This window comes from Antennarius striatus, chromosome 15, assembly GCF_040054535.1.
Source record: "Antennarius striatus isolate MH-2024 chromosome 15, ASM4005453v1, whole genome shotgun sequence".
NCBI classification, from domain to species: domain Eukaryota; kingdom Metazoa; phylum Chordata; class Actinopteri; order Lophiiformes; family Antennariidae; genus Antennarius; species Antennarius striatus.
The window spans coordinates 12,238,865-12,261,845 of NC_090790.1; the positions used below are offsets into that span (position 1 = coordinate 12,238,865).

General features: G+C 39.8%; 2 protein-coding genes across 4 annotated transcripts; both read left to right on the forward strand.

Moving 5' to 3' along the window:
- The first annotated feature begins 2,722 nt into the window (after positions 1-2,722).
- Positions 2,723-17,944, forward strand: git2b (G protein-coupled receptor kinase interacting ArfGAP 2b). 3 transcript variants are annotated; one of them, XM_068334526.1, is made up of 20 exons: positions 2,723-2,921; positions 3,459-3,592; positions 4,545-4,657; positions 5,345-5,450; positions 8,192-8,278; positions 8,372-8,502; positions 9,584-9,678; positions 9,766-9,811; positions 10,088-10,139; positions 10,245-10,317; positions 10,489-10,586; positions 10,690-10,801; positions 11,744-11,895; positions 11,995-12,147; positions 13,695-13,904; positions 14,052-14,141; positions 14,719-14,798; positions 15,445-15,591; positions 16,110-16,173; positions 16,417-17,944. In XM_068334526.1, exons 1-20 carry the CDS (start codon positions 2,870-2,872, stop codon positions 16,621-16,623), a joined length of 2,202 nt encoding a protein of 733 aa, XP_068190627.1. In that variant the 5' UTR covers positions 2,723-2,869; the 3' UTR covers positions 16,624-17,944. The 3 variants fall into 3 exon arrangements, with proteins under 3 accessions (XP_068190627.1, XP_068190628.1, XP_068190629.1); XM_068334527.1 differs by having other exon boundaries at positions 10,091-10,139; XM_068334528.1 differs by lacking the exon at positions 14,052-14,141.
- A 937-nt stretch (positions 17,945-18,881) lies between these two features.
- LOC137608659 (glycolipid transfer protein-like) lies at positions 18,882-22,120 on the forward strand. Its single transcript, XM_068335181.1, has 5 exons — positions 18,882-19,265; positions 19,685-19,743; positions 19,945-20,078; positions 20,163-20,313; positions 21,155-22,120. The coding sequence occupies exons 1-5, from the start codon at positions 19,163-19,165 to the stop codon at positions 21,335-21,337; spliced, it is 630 nt and encodes a 209-aa protein (XP_068191282.1). The 5' UTR covers positions 18,882-19,162; the 3' UTR covers positions 21,338-22,120.
- Positions 22,121-22,981: the final 861 nt, after the last annotated feature.

Genomic DNA, 22,981 nt, shown 5'->3' on the forward strand with positions numbered 1-22,981 from the left:
ACACCCCTTTAAAGTCACAGTAGCCTATACATTAAGGCATACTAAAAATACACATTCTACATTCTGACGCATGCACAAAAGAGAAAAAAAAGCAATTTATAAGAAAAAAAATGGAACAAATATAGTTACTTATAAATTTACTTTGGGACTAATTAATTGATTATTACAACTATAGAAACTAAAGAAAATGTAAAGCAAACAAACAAACCTTAAACATTCATATACAACCAGCTCATGATAGGGAGGTCATAATTAAAATTGGATTTAATTGGTATTTACCTGACTACAGTGTTATTTCAAGTTTCAAGTTCCTTTATTCTTATATAGACCAGATTCACAGAAAATGTCTCAAAGGGCTTTAGAAACTGCACATGGACAATATCCCTCTGACTTTTGTGTACTGCGAGCACTACGACCCTTACATCGGATAAGAAGCAACTCCCCCCAAAATCCTTTTAACAGGGGAAAAAAATGGATGGGAGAAACCTCATGAAGACTACAGAGGAGGGACCCCTCTTCCGAGATTGCATGTACAGATTAACCACAAAACAATAATAATAACAGTAACGACAACAATAATAAATGTATGACAAAATCACGCTGATCCATCCAGTGGAGTGTGTCACCACCAGCCGATGAAGCAGACAGAGGTCACCAATTGCCGAGGATCCACCTCTCTGAGGACAGACCAAATTAACGCCTACGTCAATGTTCTTTAAAAACATTGTATGTTTACCCCTGCAAAAACCCAACCAAAGCTGAACCAGATGAAATGGAACCAGACTCCCCAAGTGGATGTAGCTTTTGATACCACCAGACAAGGAAGCAAACAGAGGTCACCGATAGCTGATGATCCGCCACACAAAGGCCTGAGAGGGAGAACAAGAGTCGGCAGGACTAGGCTGAAACTAAACATTGAGACTACCCCCCCAAAAAATTTGTTATTTATGAGAGAGAACAGATATGTTTAGAGTCTAGATTTAAAGATATCTACGGATTCAGACTTTTTAATATCGATAGGGAGATTTTTCCACAGGAAAGGGCGCGATAAGAGAAGCCCCTCTGGCCAGCTGATTTCTTTTTTACTTTAGGAACACACAAGAGACCTGTATTCTGAGCCTTACATTACTGTTTCCATCTCATCAACTTCCAGTCCTTCTACCATGTTGCAAGATAACATTTGGTTCTGCCTTTGCCACCTGCTTCTTGTCTGGCCTCCAGAGAGTCTCTGTTTTCACCTCTGGTCTTCTGTGTCGCCATCTTTTCTCAAAGACACTCATCTAAAGTCTGTGGTTGCCCCATCTATTCCCAGACTCATAACAAATATAAATGACTTATTGGTAGGGATATGTTTAGACTTGTATGACTTAAAGATGAACAACTCATGTTGGGTAACTTACACTGCTATGTCACAACTCTGAAGATGCCACAATGCTAAATGACATGAGTCTGAGTGAAGGAAGATCACATGCGGGGTTCCACAAGGGAGCACTTCTATTTAATATCTACATTCTGCCCCTTGCTCAGATCATGGAATACCACAACATCTCCTATCATACTTGTGCAGATGACACGCAACTTTACATTTCAGCGTCATCACAAGACTACGGTCCCTTACTTTCATTAAGCAATTGTATACATCAAGTCAATGAATGGATGAACCATAATTTCCTCCAGCTCTATCCAGACAAGACAGAAGTGATTGTTTTTGGCCCCAAAAGGTCAGTGGTCACCTTGACTCCATGTCATTGAAAGCTACAAATCAAGCCAGAAATCTTGGTGAAATTATAGACTCAGACCTGAATTTTACCACTTAAAAGCTATTACTAAATCTGCCTATTACCACCTGAAGAGCATAGCTCGAATTAAAGGTTTTCTGTCTCAAAAAGACACAGAAAAACTTGTTCACGCTTTCAATTTCAGTAGGATAGATTACTGTAATGGTGTCCTTACAGGTCTACATAAAAAAATCAATCAGGCAGCTGCAGCTGATCCAAAATGCTGCCACCAGAGTCCTTATGAACACCAGAAAACCAGACATCGCACCAGTACTTAAATCCCTAAATCCTTAAAATTTTATTGCTGCTCTACAAATCTCTAAATGGTCTTTGACCAAAATACATGCAAGTTTTATTAGTTCCCTATGACGCCTTCAGACCCTTCAGGTCATCTGGGACAGAACCACACAAAGTGAAGCAGCATTAGTTATTATGCTCCTCACTTGTGGAACAAACTGTCTGACTACCTGAGGTCTGCTCAAACAGTCACTTCATTTAAATGAGGGCTAAAAACATTTTTGTTCACTGCAGCATTTACCTGAATCTGTTCTTTAATCATCTTCACTATTCTAATCATTAGCTTCATTTCAAATATGTTATTCTGTTTAATTGCCTTTTTCCTTTCAGATGCTCTTTTACTGATATTTTATTGTCTTGTTTCAATCCCCCTCAGTCTTATAAATGTTCTTGTATTTTTTTGCCTTTGTAAATCACTTTCAATTGCCTGTGTATGAATTGTGCTATACAAATAAACTTGCCTTACCTTACACATAACAAAAAAGTATCCAAGCAAATTAAGTAAGTGTAAATAAGTAAATCAGTGTCTGACGTGTGCTGACTGAGATAGACGTCAAAGGAAACAAGGAAACAAGTGAACAAGGAAGCACGGAGGAATCCATCTGAGTGTTGGAATGGGACACTGCTTTGTTCACCAGCAGGGGAGGGCAGACAGGCACAGTTGGTTTGTTTGCTGAGATCGCTGCATATATTCTGTTCTGGTCGGACAATCCTGTCTTATCTTTATCTATCTGTGCTCTCGGACGTCTTTCACTCATTCGTCTGTCGTGGACTCCAAGGTTTTTTATCAAGGGATGTCAAAGCGAGTCCGAAGCAGAGAGGTCTGCGCTGATTGCAGCGCTACGGGTAATGATGTCAAACAAGCTAACTTTAGCTGCCTAGCTAGACAGCTAACGCTAGAAACAACTGAGCAGCAGCTAGCCAACCGTGTTAACTTTACCAAACGCTCAAAAATTATTATGAAATAAATGTGTTGCATTGGTTGTAAATGCTATTTTTCTTGGTGGATATATTAAATAAATAAATGCGTGTCGTGCGTTACATTTTAACTTGTTAGAATCTCCTGAGTTCTCTTCGTTAAGGTTAGCTTAATCAGATGAATTAGCTTAATTAGACCGCTAAAGCTCACAAACTTATTGATTATTAGTTGATAATATTGTCGCAACACAAACACACTCCATGCTGCGTTTGTGGAAGTGATTTTGTGATGTGTCTAAAATCCTAAAGAAGCAACTACTCTATAGGCGTGATCAGCTGTCCGCTAGCGAAAAGCCTTGTTTGTCTGGACTAACCATCGCCATTTAATTCCAACTGAAGGGTGATTGTATGTCGGTGCTTTTCGTGAACCAAACCGGTTTTACTAGCATCTGCATCTTATTGTAGAGCCTCGCTGGGCCTCCGTCAACAGGGGCGTGTTGATCTGCGATGAGTGCTGCAGCATCCATCGAGGTTTGGGGCGACACAGCTCTCAAGTTCGACATCTGACTCATTCTCCGTGGCCATCCTCCCAGTTACAGGTGAGGAGATCGGAACGCAGCTCCAATATGCACAAAACCTCCAGATGTGCGCATATTATTATTTTGTCCACATAACAAAATGATATTTATAGAATAGTGAAATATTGAAATTGTACGACCAACTGAATATAATCTATCTTACACGGGTAAGTGTTTTGTCTCTTCAGGAACTGGGAGATGGATTCCAGTGTAGAAAATATTTTGCCATTTCAAAAGGATGACGAAACTGGATCTCGTGCATTCTTTCAAACTCAAAATAACATTGATCAAACAGATGTCATTATCCTTAAAGGCATTTGTTTTGAAGACCAGGAACATTCTGGAGTTGACATCACAGTTCCTGATCTTGAACCTCTCAGAATATCAGGGGTTTGATTTTGAACTTCCTGCATGTAAATTCAGAAATGTTACAGAACTGGAGTCCTTTGTCTTCGAGGAATGTCCTAAGATTCCTCAGGAATGCTGCCAGAAGCTTGTGCCTCGCTTCATGCATCACATTTGCAGAAGGTCACGCTGCTAAAGCATTTCATCAAGCGTTTGAATAATTTTGAAACAGCAATCAGTAAGAGTATCATGTGTGCATGCACGCACACAAAGTCACACCTACGGGCAATTTGAAGCCGGCCAGTTCGCCTGAAGCGCATGTTTTTGGAGGTGGGAGGAACCCCGGAGAGAACACACGCAGACATAGGGAGAACATGCAAACTCCGCACAGAGCGGAACAGGAACTGGGAACCCCCTTGCTGTGTGGTGACAGTGTTATCCGATTTGTCACCGTGCCGCCCCTGATAAATACAATTGCAGTAATAATAATTTTTGAAAAAGCCTTTTATGAAATGGAGGTTTAATAGTCTCATTTTGAACTGTATTTAAGTAATGGAAACAGTAGTTACACATTCAGGAACATCACGTATATATGCAATGAAGGTGATTCTTTGGCTTCATGTTTCAGATGGTCCAGACGCTGTACGGCAATGGAGCTAATTCTATCTGGGAGCACAGCCTCCTTGACCCTTCCTCTTCAGTGAGCGGCAAGCGCAAAGCAAACCCCCAGGACAGAGTTCAGTGAGTGCCTATAACATTTCCCATGTCATTATATAGAATGTAGAATTTTATTTTTTTAAATTCTGCTATTTCCAAATTGACATACATCACATTCCATCTGTGCAATGAGCAGGCATCACAGCCAATTTGTCTCATTAACTTTAACAAATTAAATGACTGTACTTGCAAATGTGAAAATATACAGCAAATGAACTGCTGTGGAGTTGCCATATGGAAAGTTTTGTGTCTGATTTCAATGACCATGTAGAAAGTTCTTTCTGGATGCTTTTTTTTTTTAAAGTGAAAAATCTAATTCTCATCATAGTGATTGCCTGATTAATAAGCTTTTCATCCTTATGGTTGATTTCTTTTTAGATGAGGACATGTAACAATGAAAATGAAATTTATGTTTCTTACAAATATTTTTGTGTTTCAGATGTAGCAGTCAGTAACAAAGAAAAAAAAAGCAATGTCTAGAAATCCAAATTTTTGCAGCATCAAGCTGCATGGACATTTGCTTTATACATCTGTGAATTCTCTCCAAATGTAAATCAAATGACGAGGTGGTGAGAGATTCTCATCTCTAATGTCAGTATTAAACATCAGGAGATTTGAAGTTAGAGTAGACTTTGAATGTTTTTGAACGTTACCAAAATGGCATTATTTTGAGTATATGGTACAAATTTTCACTGTTGATGGTTTTTCCAGTCCCAACAAGACAGAGTTCATCAAGGCCAAATATCAGATGCTTGCATATGTTCATCGGATGCCTTGTCGTGAGGATGACAGTGTAACCGCAAAAGACCTCAGTAAGGTAATTAATCTTTTTCTGTTGTTCTAATTTCACTTAATTTGCCATGATTTTTTAGATGTAAAAATTTACTGAAACATTCTCCTATGTGTTTATGAATCTATCTTTAAACTGATGATGGTTTAGTGAAATAAAATAGAACATCTGTTTTCTGAACAGCCATAAGTTGTCACCCATTTCAGTGCACATGTCATACTAGGACTGTCTGACTTTAGCAACATACATATAATTAGTTGGCATGGAAATTTAGATTGTCCTATTTGTGTACTTTTTTAAAGTGATTTCTTCATTGTATCCCTTACTTGAAGTAATGTTAATTTCTGTGGAGATATGGAAGCATCTAGGAGAGGTGGATGTGGAGTTTTTGACCAGGTTATTCAGCAGAATTTTAATGAGTGAGAAGATGCCCGAGGAATGGAGGAAGAGTGTTTTCATGCCCATTTTTAAGAACAAGGGTGATTTGCATAGTTGTCGAAACTATAGAGGGATAAATTTGATGAGTTACAAAATTAAGTTGTGGGAAAGAGTAGTAGATGCTAGATGGAAGTGAGTATTTGGGGTGACAATATGGTTTCGTGCCTAGGAGGAGTACCACAGATGAATTATTTGCCTTGAGGATGTTGATGCACTGTTGTTCCCAGCCACAAAGAATCACTCAGTTTCTATCACTGGTTTCTATCATTCATTCCCCCTATCAATGTAGTCACAACATCTTACATCCACCAAACTATTATTCTAAATATCGGCCGTCATCTCAGATGTGACCCTGAGCCTGCTCACAATAACATTTTTCACAGGAACAAGTTTTGTTACAATTATTGATGATCAAGACAAGAAGTTGACATAGCAAGTGTTCAGAGCAAGTGTTCAGAGACACATTGTGTCGGGTGTTTTTTCTTGACCTCCGTCTCCGCCGAACCCCTGAGACCGACTCACAGAACCCCTAGGGTTCGATCGAACCCAGGTTAAGAACCACTGCTTTATACCCTTTTTTAAAGGCAGACAGGGTTCCTAGACTCTTAACTTTTTTTGTCCAAATTGTTCCATAGTTTCACAATAGTAAAAGAAATAGAAAATGTTTTTAATGTCGTTCTTGTTTCTTCTGTAAAAAATACTGTTTCCTCTCAATTGGTAGTTGGGCTCACTATTCTGGAAATATGCGAGGATATTTTGTGGTGAACAGTTGTTGGCCACCTTATACATGATTTGAACAGTCAGATTTGAATAGCTTACAAGGTCATATATCTTCAATAATTTTGATGTAATGAGTAATTGTTCATAACTAACACCATGTTCGAACACAAGGATGCTCATAGGTGTACCTGGTACCAGAGCACCCTCGGTCGGAGGTCAATGATTGATCTTGTCATCGTATCATCTGACCTCCGACCGTTTGTTTTGGACACTCAGGTGAAGAGAGGGGCAGAGCTGTCAACTGATCACCACCTGGTGGTGAGTTGGGTCCGTTGGTGGAGGAACCTTTGGATAGACCTAGTAAGCCCAAACGAGTAGTGTGGGTGAACTGGGAATGTCTGGAGGAGGACTCGGTCCGCGAGGCCTTCAATTCACACCTCCGAAGGAGCTTCTCGTGCATCCCTGTGGAGGCTGGGGGCATTGAACCTGAATGGTCGATGTTCAAAGCTTCCATTGCTGAAGCTGCAGCTGAGAGCTGTGGTCTCAAGGTCTTGGGTGCCTCAAGGGGCGGTAACCCTCGAACCCCGGTGGACCCCGGTGGTCAGGGAAGCCGTCCGACTGAAGAAGGAGGCCTTCAGGGGCATGTTGTCCCTGGAGACTCCTGAAGCAGTTGCAGGGTACCGACAGGCCAAAAGGACTGCAGCCTCGGCTGTGATGGAGGGAAAACAGAGGTTGTGGGAGTTCGGAGAGGCCATGGAGAACTATCTGACGGCACCAAAGTTGTTCTGGAGGACTGTCCGACACCTCAGGAGGGGGAAACGGGGGACCATCCAAGCTGTATACAGCAAAGATGGGACACTGTTCACTTCGACTGAGGAGGTTGAGGGTCGGTGGAAGGAACACTTTGAGGAACTCCTGAATCCAACTACCCCAACTGACTCGTCCTCTGTTGCAGAGGCAGAGCTGGAGGATGATGGGGGATTAGAGTCAATCTCTCTGGGCGAAGTCACCAAGGTAGTTAAACAACTTCACGGTGACAAAGCCCCAGCTGTTGATGAGATTCGCCCGGAAATGCTGAAGGCTCTGGGTGTTGAGGGGCTGTCATGGATGACACGCCTCTTTAACATTGCATGGAAGTCTGGGACAGTGCCGAAAGAGTGGCAGACTGGGGTGGTGGTTCCTCTTTTTAAAAAGGGGGACCAGAGGGTGTGTGTCAACTGCAGGGGCATCCCACTCCTCAGCCTCCCTGGGAAAGTTTACCCCAAGGTGCTGGAAAGGAGGGTCCGGGATGGTTTGGACACGTCCAGAAGAGAGATTGTGAGTATACTGGTAAAATGGTGTTAAGGATGGAGCTACCAGGCAGGAGGAAGACCAAATAGAAACTGAGTGGATGTAGGGAGGAAAGACATGATGACAGTTGTTGTTAAAGAGGAAGATGCAGAAGACAGGCTGACATGGAAAGGATGACACGATGTGGCGACCCCTAAAGGGACAAGTTGAAAGGAATAGAAGAATAATCAGCGTTGGGTACATGCATTTGGTAAAGCTAGCACTTTGTTTATACATTCCACAATGAATGTAAAACACACTACTTGTTAATCTCCTTTCAGCAACTTCATTCCAGTGTTCGGACCGGAAACCTAGAGACCTGTCTAAGACTATTATCGTTAGGAGCGCAGGCAAACTTTTTCCATCCAGTAAGTATCTTTTAAGCAGAAGGCAAATAAATATAGATTAAAAAAATAACACATTTTGAGGCTTGGTTACTGTGCTGTGTTGTCGAACAACAGGAGAAAGGAAACACTGCGTTACACATAGCAGCAAAAGCAGGACAAAATTTACAAGCAGAGCTGTTGGCGGTTTATGGAGCTGACCCCGGTGCGCTGGACTCCAGTGGAAAGACCCCCATCGATTATGCTCGGTAAACATCACCTAAGTTTTTAATTTATTTTTTCACAATAATTGTTGTGCTCAAATGTAGTTTTATCTAAAAGCTAAAAGTAAATCTGTAGCATTACCACTGACTTTTTACAACACATGATTTCAGAAATTCCATTTGATGTATTGTTGTCCAGCTTTGAAGAGCATTGCAAGTTCACAGGCCACCACCGTCACCCATGAATAATTTAATTACTAATAGATTTTAATGATGTATTTAGAGTGGATCTTTTAACAATAAATTGTTGATTGAATTTTAAGATCACATGTTCTATTTTCCCTAGAGTTTTACAAAACATTTGAGGAAGTTAGAGTAATGTGAGCTAAGCTGCCTTTGGTCTGTCATCTAGAGACACATTGTGGGGCCTTGCGGGATGCCGGACGGGCATGTGGGGTTGTGGGAAAAAGACATTGTGCTCTAGGCAGTGCACTTTGTCACACTTTTGGTGGAACAGTCTGTCAGACTGACTGGTACAAACTACTGCAACATGGTGACCAGAGGCAGCATCAGAAGACCTAAATGCTGGATCCATGTCATTGGAGAAAATGTCATCAGAACGAAGGGGAAACAAAAACATGCCTCACACTACAATGAACATAAGGCTCTGACCCACAGACATTATGTCAGTCTGGCTACCGGTAACTGAATAAGACAATAAACGGGACAGAAGCAGACAGAAAAAGTCTGTTTCTTGGTGTGCTCCCTGACTCAGCATGACTTGTTTGGGAAAAGGTTAAATGATGTGCTAAAAATGAAAAAAAATATTCTATCTGAACACAGAAATGTGAGTCACAGGAAACTTTCCTAGTTTACCAAAGAAAATCAAAGTACAAACAATATTGTTAAGTTTTTCCTCTAGAGCATAGACATGGACGTTCCTAAGCATGATGTATCAACATGAGTCTACTTCACTTTTACCCCTGTTACATCGATAGAGTCCCCAAGCCACTTTTGTACGCATATTCAGATGTATTGGTCCTGTAAATTGTGCAGACATGGACTTATTAGCTTTGGTACAGAGCCAAATTTCTGTAACATGACCTTCGCTTTCTTATCTGTGCAGACAAGCGGGACATCAGGAGCTGGCAGAAAGGCTTGTGGAGATACAGTATGAACTCACTGACCGCCTAACCTTTTACCTTTGTGGTAGAAGACCAGGTAAGTAGACACAACAATTGGACGTGCTGCTTGCTGTCTGAGAGCTGATGTAGTTGCTCACTTTTCCATGTCCTTATTGTGTTATAGATCACAGAAATGGGCAGCACTTCATCATCCCACAGATGGCAGACAGGTAATAACTAGAGGGGATTCTGTTTTCTCTCTATTGGCAGCAAAACCTTTATTGATATGCACAAGAAAAAAAGACAAGCTCGTGGTCAAGGCTTTAATTTAGCTTTGTTTAAAGGTGCAAAAACATTCATTAAATAATTACGATCTTATTTTTCCTATGCCACATTCTTTTGATGGATAAGAAATAAGTAAGTAGTCTTGTCAGTTTTTCCAGTCTATGTCTTTGTTTGTAATGCAGTCAGCATAAAATTAATTGGTGAAACATTTTCATCTAAAGCAGCCTGGATTTGTCTGAGTTTGCCAAAGCTGCAAAGAAGAAGCTCCAATCGGTGAGTCATTTTTACATGCAACTCCATCCCCAAGTTATTTTCTCTTACTCAGTTGCTTCTCAGTGTTTATGATATGAGACAAGACTTTTGAGTTTTTTCTTCCAGCTGAGTAACCACCAGTTTGAAGAGCTTGCCATGGATGTTTATGATGAAGTTGACAGAAGAGAAACAGATGCAGGTGAAATTCTGAGATAAGAAAATGTGTAAAATGTCTTCTTTTTGCTTGTGCCAACCAAAATGTATCTCATATGTATATGTACTGTACATATTTGTGTGTGTGTGTGTGTGTGTGTGTTTGTGTGTGTGTGTGCGCGCGCGTGCGTGCATATTTTCTGTTGTGTTTTATCAGTGTGGCTGGCTACACAGAACCACAGCACACTTGTGACAGACACCACAGTTGTTCCTTTTCTGCCTGTGAATCCTGAGTACTCCTCCACCAGAAACCAGGCAAGTTAAAAGATTAGTATTGCTTTTGATGTTTAAACCTTAATTTAAGGTGTGATTCCTGACATACCTTTCTGGTCACGTTTTAAAACATTTGTTCTACCAGGGCCGTCAAAAGTTGGCCAGGTTTAGTGCGCACGAATTTGCCACCCTGGTAATCGATATCCTAACTGATGCTAAACGGCGGCAGTGGGGGAATTCCTGCGAAAGCCCCAAAGGTAAATGGGTTTTTTTTCTTTTTTTTTCTTTAGGTTTAGACACTAAATTTATCTGGTACTATAATTTTGTTTTCCCCTTTATCCATGCTGTTGCAGTAAATCTATTTGCTGGTGTCAAAGCTGGACAGCATGCCAAGAAAAAAATAATTACAGTATCTTTTTCCGTATTGATTGAAGTGTTTTTATCACTGTTCATAATTTGATAATGTTTCCAGGCTATCATTTTAATTATTGAAGCCTATTAATGTTTCATATAGTTGTATTCTCTCCTTTATGTTATGCTTAAGATAATAATTATTGATGTTGACTGCACTGATTTATACATTAAAAGTGTTTCGTTTTCTCCTCTGTGGGTTTGCATCTGGTTGTTTCTGCTCTGTGAGGCTTTCTTTGGTTTTAACATCCATCCGTAGCTTATAAAAAGTTCATTGGTATCAGCGCTAACTTCCTGAGATTGTTTTATTGCTCAGCCTGAATTTTTATGTACATAACAACAAAACTAAAATTGAGCAGTAAATAAATCTGAAAGTAGTTCAGAATATCTTGCAGAAAATTGGTAAATGTAAATCATATTGGCTCAGCTATAGGCCACTAAAATGTGGGCCACATACTTCCGATCATGCAGAAATGCTGTTGTGGATTTGCAGCTGTTTTATTCTGGAAATGTATGCATTCTGTAAATGATAGGAAACCACATCATAGTGCAGTTTCATCCTTGTGCGAGTTAACCCCTACAGCCCCGACCTATTTTGGCTGTTTTTTGGTACTTTTGATATTTGTCTCTATTACCACATTAAAAGATTTAAAGAAACGAAACAAAGTTCTGATGTTTGGTTTGAATAAATACAAATGGACATGTGCACTCAGCTGTTTGATTTAACTATCTGCAGCCAGCAGTGCCTATTTTATCTCTTATACTTGGATCTGGTCTACTGCTTTCAGACAGTGTGGAGCTGATCCTTCAGGGAATAGATGGTCAACGTAACAGCGAAAGCCAAGACAATGACCAGCCAGATTATGACAGCGTGGCATCAGATGAAGATCCAGCGCAAGAAGCCACCTGTGGGGACAGCTGCAATGACAGCAGAACCAAGGTTAGTGTTTTGTTTTTTTTATGTTCAGCAGTCAAGACATTTAAATACACCTTTATGTAAAACTTGTGATCCCATCCTGTGGAACATGTTCTTCTGCAGAGTTCAGAGTCATCTGACCTCTCAGACGGACCAATCACAGTGCAGGAGTTTATGGAGGTGAAGAGTGCCCTCACTGCATCAGAAGCCAAAATACAACAGCTTCTTAAAGTCAACTGTCACCTTAGTGAAGAGCTGCGAATGATGCAGGGAAAGGTTCGTAAATTCACCTGTAATCCTGACACTTGTATGGTTGTACATTTATGTAGTATGACAAAATACACAATGACATTCAGATCTATAATTAAACATCCTCTTTTATTGGATGTCTGGTATTTATATCTTCTGTAATGCTTGACTGGTTGATACCCTTATTTTAATTATGGAAAAATTTCAGCAATGACTTCTTCCATGGCAGAAAAGGGTGTGTTATTATGTTTATGATACCTACTTGAAACTCTGTCGTTTATATCAGCAGGGAATGTCAGATTCCAGGGTGTTTTCTCGATGGTGCTGAAATTTTGTGGTGTTTATAAACAGTCACCATTCTCTGCTGTTCAAGTTGTTGAACCTACTAAACTGGATCAGATGTGAGTATTTGTGGTCAGAAAAAGGGGGAGGATTCGTAGTCTTGAATTGGATGACAAGAGGATCAGATACTAATTATTATATCATACACCTCTGCCAAGGCCCAGCAGACCGTTGTAATTAAATTTCCAATTGTTAATCCAACCGAATAAAGTCATCCATATCATGAAGGGAAAGTGAGAAAGAAAAAACAACTGGAGCTGCCACTTTATCTGGATCTACTCCAAAATTTGATCTTGGCACATGCCCCAACCTTCCAGTTTCATTATAGTCCAGTAATGCTTACAATGAATCTAGACCTTATAATTGGATTCATTCCAACACTCACCAGGTTCTTTCCCGACTACAGAACTCCTGGAAGCATTAAGCATGCACAAACAACATACCAATGATGGGTGTATTTGAAGATTGAGGCATGTCTCTCACTGAGTTGTTTATTTCTAAGTGATACAGTAAAGCCCAACACGGCTGTTGTGCTAGTCACATGTACTTTTTTTTCTCAGATTCTCTTTCTCTTAAGATTTCTGCCACCATTCCAGTAATATTTTAAAAAGACAGAACAACAGTCTCTGTTTTCAGTAGTATCATCACTGCCTTTGGTAAATTTCTATTAATGACACATTATTTTAGACTTTTTCAGGTTTTGGAAGATTTTGCTGACTAAAATCTTTGTTGTTTTTTCATGCTAGGAATTTTGTGTCACAGCCTGATGCATAAACTAAAGGACACTATAGGCATCACTGTTAGTACTGACCTCAATGTTGCTCTTCTTGACAATTTATTTTTTTACTAACATATACTAAAAATGTAAATAATATGGGTGCCATATTTTCAGACAGGGAACTGAAAATTGTTTATATGCATTTTAAGTGTATTTAAGTGTAAATGTAAATAAGGGTAACAGCTTCATCTGCAGGTTTCTCAAGGTGTCACTGAGGTTAGCACTTCAATGTTTGTTATCAACACAGTGTCAGCATTTCATGCCAGAAACCAACATCTTCCTTATGAGAAAGAGACCAGAAACGAAGAGGTGAATGTGAGCTTGAAATTGAGGAATTGCTTTGCTCTTAAAGGCTTAGGTGTTTTCCTCTCTATTATTGATATACGGTTGGACTTTTGTAAGCAGATCATCCCCCCAGCTGCAATTGAATTGAAAGATGTTTTGTTCTCTCCAGCTTAACTCCCTGCAGACTGAAAACACAACACTGAGATGGCAGACCCCCAGTGGACAGCAACCCCTCCAGGGACCCTTTGCTCGTCACCCACCCCGCGGATGTCGTGCCATGTCCATGTATGAGACGGGCTCTAGTCCGAAGCAGTACCCCCACCGAGGTGAAACAGCCCGGCATGAGGATGGAGTCGTTTTACAGCCCTTCCCCACCAATGTAAGAACAGATGCTGCACCGCTCCTGCTGGGTTGTACTCACAAGACAAGAAAATGATGCTTGGCATGTGGCAGGTGTTGGTTTTTCATTCATTCTTTTATCGCATCTCAACATGAGTATGCTCAACTTGGTTTGACCCCTTTCTAGATTGGAAGGGGTCCTTTGGGGACGGCTGCTTCCTCACTCCCTACCTTCCCCTCTTCCCTGTCCTGGTCGTGGGATGAGAGATCTCGAAGGGTTAAGTACTGAAGTTTCCCGAGGTTCAGAGGCAGCCCCCCCAGGGGACAATGAAAATTGTCCCTTTGCTTGACTTTCCAATCTTCTCTCTCTTTGACTTGTGTTTCTGCCTGCCTGCTTTCTCCACAGTGACTCTGCTTATATTCAGCTGTCTGAAAGACTCCTGCTTTTTGTCTGCAGCAAGCCTTTAGCAAGACCTGTTCATGCTCAAGTCATCAAAGATGATGATGAAACATGAGAAAGTCTGGCCAAGTGGTCAGACAGCAGAGTCCAGCACCTGTGGAAGATGTATAAAATGGCTCATGACAGTATGCTGGTTATTATTTGTACCCGCCGTTCTCAGTTTTCAGTAGGAATTCTTGGCATTCACTAATTGCATCTACTGCACTGTTACCACAACAACCTTGTTATTTCCTGTCTTCTCTTTGTTTGCTTTCCAGCCATTTGTCTGATTGTGTGAACCTGGGATTGAGTTCACAAATGCATGATTCAGATCTGTTCTTACCAGCCGTTTCTTTCCTACCGATCATTTATGTTGTAGGGTGTATATGACTGTAACCCCCTGGTGTCTCTGTAGGGCTGCAGTCTGGAAGGACAGAATATCATGCTGGAGAGGGATTATGACTCTACGCCTAACCACAGTGAACTGGAAGAAGTGTAAGAAAATCTGACTTTGTATTTACTGATGCAAAATGATGTTTACTTTCAAAATCTTTTTATATTTTAAGACTCATTTCAGACGTTCTGATTGTTCTCTTTGTGGAGGTTGTTGAAAACTGGTATGAAAACCATATTTATTTGACGTGAACTGAAATCTTTAGTTTCTTCAGTAAAACTAGCTTACCGGTTCCCCATAATAACTGTATCCTGACAGTTATTTATCATGATTATACACCTACCCAGTAGTCCCTGGATTTTCATTGTTTTCCTTGCTGAAGATGTGAAACTAGATTGCACATTATGTTAGTTTTTTCTGTCATTTTTCCAAATGAGTTTCCATGGTGAATAAATCTTTAGAAGCAGGCTTGACGTGTTTGATTACGTACTCTTTCACTAACTGGTGACAAATTTTATCTAGCTTTAATCTCTTCTTCAATGAATGAGCCAATGAATCACATTTCACTTCATCAGCCAATTGTAATCAGATTATCATTTGAAATGAATCCAGACATATTCAGGAGTGAAACATCTCCCCCCACCTGCGCAAAACAAAAACACAACTCTGCTTAACAGATAAGAAATGTAGTTTCTCTTCATTATATTCCGTGCACACAGAAATGGATCGTTTTGTTTTTATTTGCAGCCGCTCTGTTCCATCCTCTGATGCAGTGGAAGAGGGGGAGGAAGATGCCACACTGCCATGCACAGAGGACGTCATCTCTAAGACGGAGCAGATCACCAAGAACATACAGGAGCTTCTGAGAGCTGCGCAGGAGACCAAACATGAAAGGTAGATGTTTGTAGATTCAGAAAGTTCATGGTCAATCTTGTAGTTCTGAATTGTCACACAGCTTTCAGATGTACATTTGTTTGTTTGAGGCACCGATTTACAGTACTGTAATTAGTATTAAACTACAGACGCATCGACTTTCTGGTACAATGTAGACTTTTGCAGTGTGATTATTTTGTTGCCATATCATTCTAGTTTTCTCTGCTCTAGAAAGTTACACCATTACCAAGCAAATGTCAAGTTGTGTAAACACAGTAGGTAGTATGTCAGTAATTTCTTACGTTGTTGAGACATGCTGACTTATGTAAACGGCTGTAATATTTTAGATGACTTTATATACAACGTGAGCACTATATCAAATGTCATACACTTTGCATAAAATTGAAAAGAGCGCCTTTAACCAAAACAGTAGAATTAGGATCCCGTTACTGGAAGTCCAGATTGCTCTTATTCAGTTTTATGATAACGAAAGTATCTTTCTTATGACCCATTCACCCTCTTGTGTCCATATCCCGTAGCTTCCTGCCTTGTTCGGAAAAGATCTGCATGGCTGTGACAGAAATGGCTGCCCTGTTTCCCAAAGTAAGATGAGTCCCACCTTGATGTCTTTTCCTTGAACAATGAAGGGATTTATTGTTTGTTTAAAAAGCAGCTAAAAGAAAAAAAAAGGTTTATCTATATTGGGTATACTCTTGCTTGTGACTCTACTTGGTTTTCTGTTTACACTCTATTGAATTACTTTGTTTTATGTTTACCCACACATATGAAACCTGCTGATCACAATGAAGGTTTATTTAGAGACGTTGTTTCTCCTCCCCACTGCAGAGGCCGTCCTTGGAGACTGTGCGGGGGTCTCTATGTTTGCTTACCTCTAGTGCATCACGGCTACATGGAGAGTGCCAGAAGGCGGCAGAGCACAACCCCTGTCCGTCGGACATCCAGCTGGTCACCCAGCAGGTCATTCAATGCGCTTATGACATTGCCAAAGCTGCCAAGCAACTTGTCACTGTGACGACCAAAGAAAATAACTAAAATCCAAAGACATGTCTGACACACTTAAAATAGGTTTATCAACCATTCTGTTGAATTGAACTTAGTGTTGGCATCGCTTCTTTGTTTGGCCATACCCTCAGTAAGCATTCACAAACGTTGTTTGAGGTGTGAAAATCTTAAAAACACAATAAACAGATGTTCATGCAAAATCCAGATAATCAGATATCTTTTGCTGTTTTGGTATCGTGGAGTAAACAATATCATGGAGATGTGCGTTCAACATTTGTTTTTTAAGATGCGGGTCAGAATATGTTACTATTATTTACCACTCATTCAGTGTCAACACAATTTCCAATAGTGCATTGTGGTGTGTAGATGTGAAATAATTAGCTTTTTACTGCCCCCCGCCCAAATTGAGAGGACAGAAGTGTGCGAAGACGCCTCCATCAAGGATCAGAACTGATGAACTTTAATCGACACACGTGACTCCTGTTTATTTTTTAAGCTATCATAAGTACTATTACGAAACAACAACAGTATTTTAATCTTGAATCATTGTGATACCACTTGCTTAGAGATAAAACGTTTTATTTAGCAAGCAAACTGTGATTTCTAAAAATAGTGTCGCTGCATCGAGCAACATGTCAGACCAGCAGAACCAAACTCGCATTCCATCCAGCAGCTGCAGCAGGTGATTCAACGGCTCACTCCGTCTGCACTGATTTCAGATGTGTTTATAAGTATCTTTTAATTTTTGGAGCTATAATGTTACAGCCATACTTCTGATGTGGTGTGTGTGCATGCATGAGCGAGAGATGACCTCAATGGCCTGTGTGAAATCCCATTTCGAATCGCATAATGCAAATATATAAGATGTATGTATCCATTTAATTCTTTATCGAGAATAACCCAAATGCTATTTATAAACTGTGTCATACCTCTGATAAAATGCCAATGTTTATTTTCATAAGCTTTCGTTTTAACATGATGTTCCTGACAGACTAACTTTTGTTCTGAGTTTTGGGAGGTCTCAGCTGGCACAAAGTTAGAGGCACCTTTTTAATCTCTGTTTATTTTGTGTGGTGCTTTACGTCCAGTGTGTTAGATGCTGCCTCTAGTCACGGCTAAGGTTTACAATCACCTGTAAAGTAAATGTGCCCTAAGGGGAGTTAAAGTACCTGTTGTGGAATCTGGGTCTAATGTGTCACTTGTTGTAAGGCAAATAAGTTTCAACCAGAGGTGGTCAGAGAACTGGAATACGATACACAAATGGAGTGGAGTTAATTATTACTTGAGTAGACTTAATAATGCCTTTTTTCATTGAGAAATAAAAAACTTTTTTTTTTGATGGTGGTTAAAATGCATTGAATCTACGAAATTCGTTTTTGAAACATCCTTGAGTGTAACAAATTGAGTAATGATAAATTTTAATATGTACTGGGCTAGTTCCAAAATAAGGTAAGAGTACAGATTTTAAGTAATTTGCCACTTTTTAAAATCTGTATCAATTGATTACTGTTACACAGATCATGTATGTGTATTCAGTTACCTTCCACCACTGGTGTTGACCCTGACATTGACCTCTGTAACTTATTGTCTACCACTGCCTCTGTGGTTAATAGCAGTCTGAGTTTTAGGTATAATAAAGCTTCATTTATACCTCATCTTTTTGTTGTTTACGGTGACTTTTCTTTCAACATCTGTTTTCATGAGAATCCAATTGAATATATTATCCTTTGTCATACATTCTATAATGAAAGCTATCACATGCACTATTAAACTCTTAGACAACTGTATGACACGCTACAGTAGTATGCTGCCATCAAGTATATTTCCACATATACTGTTATATTCTGTTCATACTTCAAACTAAGTTGTTCTACATCCCTAGGTTAGACTCAACCGCATTAACATGCTATCACTTTGACTGGTGTACTCATCCATTCATTGGTATACTCTCACATTAGTATTCAGACACACATTCTCACCTATATTAGTATTCCCTGACATACATCCACTGGTATGCTCTCACCTATATTAGTATCCACTATCACTGGTATACTCTCACCTAAAAATACACTGGTATACTGTCATTGATTTCAGCATTCTCTCACCTAGACCAGTATTTTCTCACACGCACTAGTACACAATTTTGCACTGCTTTATTCACACACTGGTTTATAATAGACTATCGTCATATACACCTCTATTTCTCTTATGCAGATTTTATAAGCATGTGTCATACATTTTATTTCCTCATACTCACATTTATAATCCAATGGTTAGAGTACGATGTCAGTAAGTAGACTAAGCGTAGGAGTATAATTTGTGTCCAAGACAATAATGTAGGAGTAAATGTAAGACTTAATAATGATTAGAGAGTGTGCGGGGCAGCACCAGAGACGCTCTCTCACACCGCTGTAAACTTTCACACCTGTTGGAGGAGAAAGCAGACGTTCGCAGCTGGCGGCTCTACCCCGCCCATCCGACAAGAAAAATAGTTCCGGGTTCTTCACAGCCGAGAGCTGCTCCGCTCGAAACCCGCTGCGTTTCATCGGGACGCTTGAACGTTTGGACCATGTCTCTTCTGCTGGAAAACGAATTCAGTGAGCTTCCTCCCGACAAGTCCATAGACACCAAGTTTTTCCTGGAGACTGTCGCTCATCTTCCTTCGTTCTTCGGTGAGTGCGCGTCCACCTGATCGCCTCGGAACGCGTAACGCGTAACGTGATCGTGTAAAATCCGTGAGAGGCACCGTCGAGGCGGTGCGGGGAACTGTCACGGCTCACACTTCGATCACGATGCGTTAGTTGAAATGTCTTGCTGTCACATATCGACAGGCTGTTATTTCATCCGAAGTATCGGGTCTGCTGGGTCACGATGGACGGCTGTACAGAAAGTCTTTGTTTACTCATTCAACAGAGCACACATTGGCCTCATTGTGCCTTAACTGTGCGTTGTCTGTCTTTTCTCTTTTCACCCAAACGTGTCTCATTTGTTGTCTCATTTGTATTCATCCTCCCCTCCCGAGCCGGACACATGTGCGTTCCGTTCATTCATATTTTATTGGTTTGCTCTCAAATGTCTGTTTCTCTTTCAGACTGCATGGGATCAAAAATATTTTCCATCATCAAATCAGATATTAATGGAAATATAACGGTAAGATCCACATCTGTGTGTGTGTGTGTGTGTGTGTGTGTGTGTGTGTGTGTGTGTGTGTGTGTGTGTGTGTGTGTTTTAGCTTCTACTAAAGTTTTTTTTTTTTTTTTTTTTAAATCTCATTCAGGAATCTAAACTTGAATTTGAACTCAGTGGTGCCATGTCTATCAGCAAATTGAACCTGAATGTGACTTCTTTCAGAAAATTAAAGCGGTCTACTTGAAGGATCCTATGAAGTATGTCACCCTCCAGGACATTGTTGTGGCAGAGCGAGAATCCAATGCAGCGGAATGGCCTAAAGTTGGAGCGACATTAGCTCTGATGTGGCTTAAGAGGTAAACACTCCCTGATTGTTGAACTTTCAGCTGCTGAACTGAAACCCACAGGCTCATTCATTTTATTCTGGGCCTCTCCTGCAGAGGTCTCCGTTTCATACAGGTCCTCCTGCAGAGTTTAGCAGATGGAGACAGGGATGAGAACAACCCCAACCATATTCGGGTTAATGTCATTAAAGCCTATGAACAAGCACTGAAGAAATACCATGGTTTGATGGTTCGAACCGTTTTCAACGTGAGTTAGAGGCCCCTTGTCATAATTTCTTTGCTGTAATATCACAGAAGTAACATAAAACCTGATCTGTCAATAGATTAGAATAGGTATCCTATTCTATTGCATAACAATTCAACCTATATTCCTTCCAGCATGTAGGTATATGTCATGTATGTATGTCCATGCAAACATTTTTGTCTAGAGCATAGCTGAAAAACTGATATATTGTCAGGGAACTTGACTAAAATATGCTGAAGTCATGCCTTTTGTTAGATAAAAACTTGAAGGTTTCATATGTCTTAAAATGTTCTGCATTTTTTAAAGCCGGAATTCATTCCCCCCCCCCCTCTTATCATCAAACAAATTACTCAGTGGTTGAACTTTCACTTTTGCATCATTAAAGATGAGAGGAGCTGGAAAAATACTTTGAAAATCTTCTCAGTAAAATGAGCATAAACCCACAATTTTTCGTTCCATGTTTATAATTTTAGCATGGAAAAAATGAAAATATCTGCTGATTTTATTAGTTAATGTTTAGATAAAAACTTCAAAATTGAATATTATATATATGAATTTGTTCAATAATGCATTGGATTGCTATATTGAGGTAATTTTTATGAGCCTCATCTGTTCAGAGGCTCAACTCAACCTTAAAATCTGTGGAGGACACACTGTCGATTCAGATGAACCTGAGGCTGGGAGCACAATATCTACTGAATGCTACTGTTATCCTTATGCCCACATTCTATATTTTTTCTCTATAACATTGTGACCTAAATTATTTTGGATTCAATATTGCTTCAGTTAGCCCATTTCCACCTCATGATTGTGTCTTATTTTCCTCTTTTTTTGTTGATGACAGGCAGCTTTACTGGCAGCTCCCTACAGGTCGAACTTCCTGAAGGCTTTGTCTAAAGGGCAAGAGGTGCCAGAGGAGGACTGTATGGCAAATATACGTCAGTTCCTGGTGAATTACACGCCCACTGTAGATGCCATCTATGAGATGTACACCGATCTGAATGCAGAGCTGGACTACACTGTTTGACATCCCAGGACATGTCGGGATTAGATGTACAGGAGTGTCTGACATACATTGCAAGTGTCAGACTAGTCCAGTTTTTAACAATTTTTAATAGTTTTATTTTAGTTGTTAAATTTTAGTGTCCTATTTATTACTTTGATTACATTGAACTGATGTTTTTTGTTGATGTGTGGCATGTATGGCTTTAATTTGATCAGTTAGCATTATATAGCGTGTTTTGAAATGCCTTAAATTTCAACCATCAATGTATATTTGTATTTTTTTTATTTCTGATTTCAAGTATCTGTAGGAGCAGTGCAGCTGTCACATTTCTACAGAAGTGCTTTTGGGTGGTGTTGCTGCTATATTTATGGCATTGACATGTGATTTTTTTTTTTAGCTGCTCCTTCAAAACAGTACATGAGTGGACTACACATCGGGCCTTTAAATATTTTAGAAATACACTTCAATATATTTGTAATTCTACATTACCTACAGAAGTTTGCAGAGCTAGATGTTTAGAAAATTTTTTTTGAGGGCTTTACCTGTGTGGTGTGTTTGTGTTTTTTCTGTCACCGAGTTTTTTCCCAATGATGTCATATCCTTATGAATTCTTGACTTTTTTTTAATATTCATCAATAAGATTAAAATGTGATTATTTTATTTAAGAGGGCTGCACACCTTTATCAATAACCTATCAGATTTCTGTATTTAAACTTCTACATAAGCTGTTTGACACTGGATCTGACAAATTCTTATCAAGATTATAATGTATATTTTATGAATAAATTAAAAATGCCTTCTACGAATAAATATGCGTTTCATAAATTATACTCTAGATGGCGATATTTGTTCTGTTTTCATTACTGTTGTAAGAACCGAGTTAAAATTACATTTCAGCATGAGAATTTCTATCACTTGAAAAACCTGTTTTGATTTAAATTTAAAATTCTGTAATAGGCTGATGCGCCTTGAAAAGCTCCTCTGAAGAACTAACATGTTCATCTCTTTGGCGAGAATGTTTTAAGAAATTGTAGAGTAAGTTATGTACCGGTGATTGGTTTTGAACATTTATTTTTTTCTACGGCAAATTTTTATTTCTCGTAATCCTGCAGATCAGCCCAGCTTGTCTTCTGTCCAGTCTTATCTGAAGTGAGTCCCAGAGGCCGGAGTGGCTCTGGTTCCTCTCTCAGAGGAGCCTGCCTTACCTAATCGTCTGTGAGTGAGAGCAAGGAGAGCATGCCTCTAATCCTGTTGGTTTATCAGCAGAGCAGCCTGGCCTGTCCTCGCTGATAGATAGGGTGGAAAGCTCCAAGCGAAGGCAGGACACAATGGCTGAAGACAGGAAATCATTTACAACAGTGCTTCAATGACAAAGCCACTGACCTTTAACTCTGAAATATTTGTGATCTGCTATGAGGTAATCAATTGAATATTGCAGTTTTATTCCCTGCAGTGCAACTAATGCCATTATTCATGACATCTAGGGTTTTTTTTGTTTTTGTAATGGACTATTTAGAATGGATGTGCTTTTTATGTTTATGGTGACCTAAACCACATTACTGCTGTAGCATCCAATTTAGGCGGACGAATGATGCAAAATGAGAGGTGCAGGCAGGCACTCCATCAAAGATTAGCAATTTAATAGCTGGGTAAAGACAAGGCCAT

Bases quoted from the DNA above. Each gene is read 5' to 3' on its own strand.
- git2b (XM_068334526.1), top strand. From the start codon at position 2,870: ATGTCAAAGCGAGTCCGAAGCAGAGAGGTCTGCGCTGATTGCAGCGCT. The intron at 2,922-3,458 runs GTAATGATGTCA...ATCTTATTGTAG, and splicing joins CGCTGATTGCAGCGCTACGG to AGCCTCGCTGGGCCTCCGTC. The intron at 10,318-10,488 runs GTGAAATTCTGA...GTGTTTTATCAG, and splicing joins CAGAAGAGAAACAGATGCAG to TGTGGCTGGCTACACAGAAC.
- LOC137608659 (XM_068335181.1), top strand. From the start codon at position 19,163: ATGTCTCTTCTGCTGGAAAACGAATTCAGTGAGCTTCCTCCCGACAAG. The intron at 19,266-19,684 runs GTGAGTGCGCGT...TTTCTCTTTCAG, and splicing joins TCATCTTCCTTCGTTCTTCG to ACTGCATGGGATCAAAAATA. The intron at 20,079-20,162 runs GTAAACACTCCC...CCTCTCCTGCAG, and splicing joins GCTCTGATGTGGCTTAAGAG to AGGTCTCCGTTTCATACAGG.